Source organism: Pipistrellus kuhlii, unplaced genomic scaffold (genome assembly GCF_014108245.1).
Source record: "Pipistrellus kuhlii isolate mPipKuh1 unplaced genomic scaffold, mPipKuh1.p scaffold_m20_p_1, whole genome shotgun sequence".
Classification (NCBI taxonomy): domain Eukaryota; kingdom Metazoa; phylum Chordata; class Mammalia; order Chiroptera; family Vespertilionidae; genus Pipistrellus; species Pipistrellus kuhlii.
In genome coordinates, this window is record NW_023425404.1 from 156,342,004 (window position 1) to 156,344,995 (window position 2,992).

The following is a 2,992-nucleotide window of genomic DNA, read 5'->3' on the forward strand; positions in this document are numbered from 1 at the left end:
AGCAGTGTTTTCCTAAAGCGTGAACAAAAATACAATCTTGCATCTCTGCAGGTGCCCACAGCTGTTTAACATATCATCAGAATATTTCCAATGTGGTAAACTGAAAATAAGGTTTTTCTGGACCTGAGAATACTGAGGGGAAATATCTATGCAAGACATTTGCATGCTCAGAGCAACACTCATGGTATACAAATGGAATGTAATAGGAACCAATTCTGTAGGTTTGTCAAATGCCAGGTTCATTGCAGGCAGCAATGTGGGTACGAGAACTGTTCTTTAACATTTCACTTTTGTGAAATGTCAACATTATCAGAGGACCAATAAAGAGTTAAATATTTTAATATAATTCTCTGGAAAATATAGATATAATTAGTTAAGTAGTAGAGGTTCTGGTTTTATTTTTATTAATTTCTAATACTGAGGAAGAGTATAAATCTTAAGGGGATAAAAATCAGAGTCTGATTAATTTTTTTTACAAAGCAACCCAGGAAGGCTTAAGTGCTATTAATATTTATTGATGAAGCTAATTATAACATTAATACATAAGTAGCTATGAAGTAATGCAATTATGTAAATATGCAAATATACCTCAGCCAACATATAGCACCAAACAAAACCAGTGTTTATTAAAACAAACCTTCCTTCAAAATATACTTTTTCTTAAAATTCTGGAGTGTTTCTTTTTCTTATACACAATTATGATGCTTTGCTCTATTAAGAAATATCACAACTTGATTGATTTTATTTGTTTAGAATTTGAAGGATGATAAGACATAGACTTCCCATGGTTAGATTGAAAATGAAAAAGCAAAGCAAAACATATCATACAGTAAATGCACAGTTAGTCAGTTGGTGGTTTACTTTTCATAAAATTCTTGATGATTTTCTTATACACGGAGGTATTTGGGTCCAGGCAAATTTTCTTTCCATTCTTCAGTGTGACTCTGCCAGGGAAAAGAGAAGGAGGTGAGCCCCTTAGTCTCGGGGTGCAGGGGGGCCATGGGCAAAAGTGGAGGAGGCAGAGGGTGGGCACAAGCAAGGGAGAGGACTCACATCATTTGGGTGTTGGGGCAGTGGAGTCCAGCCCGGATCAACTCCATGCTGGCAATGTGCTTGGGATGGACTCCGGTGCTGGTCTTCACACACAGGCATTGCAGGTCCCCACCTCCTTCTTGAGGTTCTGCTGGGGAAAACGGGGGTGCGGGAGGGGGTGTAAGGGAGGGAGGGAGTGGTGACTCCTAGAATGACTCCTCAGGGATCTTTCCCAATGCGTTCAGCCATCATTTCCCCACGCACAAACCATACCTCCTGCAGTAAGAAGCAATGCTGCCTAGATGGGAAGTGCAGGGGACAGCGCCTGCGTACACCTAACTTTGCTCAGTAAAGCGTGGTGGATAGCATAGTGGATACCAGCCCCCCTCCCCTCCCTCTGGGTCCTGCCCGGGCTTCCCCTGCCCCTCTCTGGCCCTCCCCTCCTCCCTTCTGTTCTCACTGGTGTTCTCACCGATGACTTGGGCGACCACAGCCTGCAGGAGCAGCAGCCCCAAGAGCAGCAGCACAGGGCTGGGCCAGGGGCGGGAGGCGCGGGAGCCAGCTTGGAGGCTCATGTCTGCGGAGGTGCCAACTGGAGAGCAGAGTAACAGGGCAATCCGGACTGGGGTTCTACAGGCCAGTGGTTCTGAGACTCTCCAGCCCGGTTTTTATCCTCAGGGCCTCTCCAGTCCGGAAGCCTGGGGTGGAGGGTGAGGAGCTGTGGTGCAGAAGCCAGAAGAAGTGTTGGGCTCTGGCCAGCCAAGATTGGGGAAGGGGAGAAGGCGCGGGGGGGGGGGGGGGGGGGGGGGGGGGCGGGAGCAGGGAAGAAGAAGTTAAAAAAGCTCAGGTCAGCTGTCTGGGCTGCAAGCTGGTAGCAGGATCCACACCCCAAACCGATTTCATATACATGCACATTTGTGGAATTAGAAACAGGTCTTGAACCTTACAAAATACATATTCTTTGTGATGTGCAATGGTAGAGTTCCCTGCAGTCACCAGGTTGCAAGTTGCACAGCATGGACCCTCCGGACTGAGAGTTTCCTCTCCCAAGGGCCCGCTGCCTTACTAAGAACGGCTCTTTGCTCCTGCCTTTCTTGTTGATGACCCTTAAGCTGAGTTGAGTGTGTTAAAGGTGTGTGGTGTATCACTGCTTTCTGCCACTTAAAGGTGGAATTGGATGGCTGGGCAATGACTCAGTCCTGAATGTCACCTGGCTGTGGAAGGCTTCCTGAGTCTCTTGAACGAGGTCCGCCAGCTCTACCAACCCACCATCCAATTCACTCCAGGAAGCAAGGTCTACACCCTCACCAATCCTCTTACTCTGAGAAAAACGGTGAAAGTAATATCTGAATGCATGCTTTCTGTAAAGCATGCTGCCCAGGTGTTTCTCCATTCTGCTCAGCCAAGAAGAGAAGTCAGGAAGGAGAATTTGCAGGCCCCATCCCCCAGTGCCTGCTGTGACCCGGTGTCAGGGTGCGATGGGCTGTGCTGTTGGTAGGACCAGGGATGCCCTCAGGACACTGAGCATCTGGGCCTTGTGTGGGAAGACATGGAGGACAGGATGGAGGGCCTGGGCCGGAATCCTGCACAGGAAAGGTCGGGAGATTAACAGAGACCATCTTCCCTTCCCTGAAAAAGAATGACTTTGGCTTTTGATCTGGGCAAAGTACCCCATCATCGCACAGGCGGAGGCTCTCCGTCTCCCTGACTCACAGTGCTGCAGGACATCAGGAGCCACAGAGTGGAACTAGGTGATGGCTTAATGCTCAGCAGGCCCAGACTTCTGCAGGGATGTGCAATTTAATTCCTGGGCCTACCATGTTCTTTCTCTTACTCCCTCCCCCACCACCTGCTCTTTCAGCTGGCTAAGTCCTATTCATATTTCTGTGTCAGCTTAAATACTACTTCCTCAGAGGGCCTTCCCTGACAGCTGTGGTTAATTTTGTTCTCTGTGGTTGTA

The 2,992-nt window shown here is 48.2% G+C and overlaps 1 protein-coding gene across 2 annotated transcripts; it reads right to left on the bottom strand.

Moving 5' to 3' along the window:
* Positions 1-601: 601 nt before the first annotated feature.
* LOC118705347 (platelet factor 4-like) lies at positions 602-1,793 on the bottom strand. 2 transcript variants are annotated; one of them, XM_036414018.2, is made up of 3 exons: positions 1,505-1,793; positions 1,054-1,183; positions 602-944 (listed from the first exon to the last, which is right to left on the bottom strand). In XM_036414018.2, the coding sequence occupies exons 1-3, from the start codon at positions 1,605-1,607 to the stop codon at positions 842-844; spliced, it is 336 nt and encodes a 111-aa protein (XP_036269911.1). In that variant the 5' UTR covers positions 1,608-1,793; the 3' UTR covers positions 602-841. The 2 variants fall into 2 exon arrangements, with proteins under 2 accessions (XP_036269911.1, XP_036269922.1); XM_036414029.2 differs by having other exon boundaries at positions 1,054-1,180; positions 1,505-1,788.
* Positions 1,794-2,992: the final 1,199 nt, after the last annotated feature.

Bases quoted from the DNA above. Each gene is read 5' to 3' on its own strand.
- LOC118705347 (XM_036414018.2), bottom strand. From the start codon at position 1,607: ATGAGCCTCCAAGCTGGCTCCCGCGCCTCCCGCCCCTGGCCCAGCCCT. The intron at 1,184-1,504 runs GTGAGAACACCA...CGTTTTCCCCAG, and splicing joins TGTGGTCGCCCAAGTCATCG to CAGAACCTCAAGAAGGAGGT. The intron at 945-1,053 runs GTGAGTCCTCTC...TTTCCCTGGCAG, and splicing joins TGCCCCAACACCCAAATGAT to AGTCACACTGAAGAATGGAA.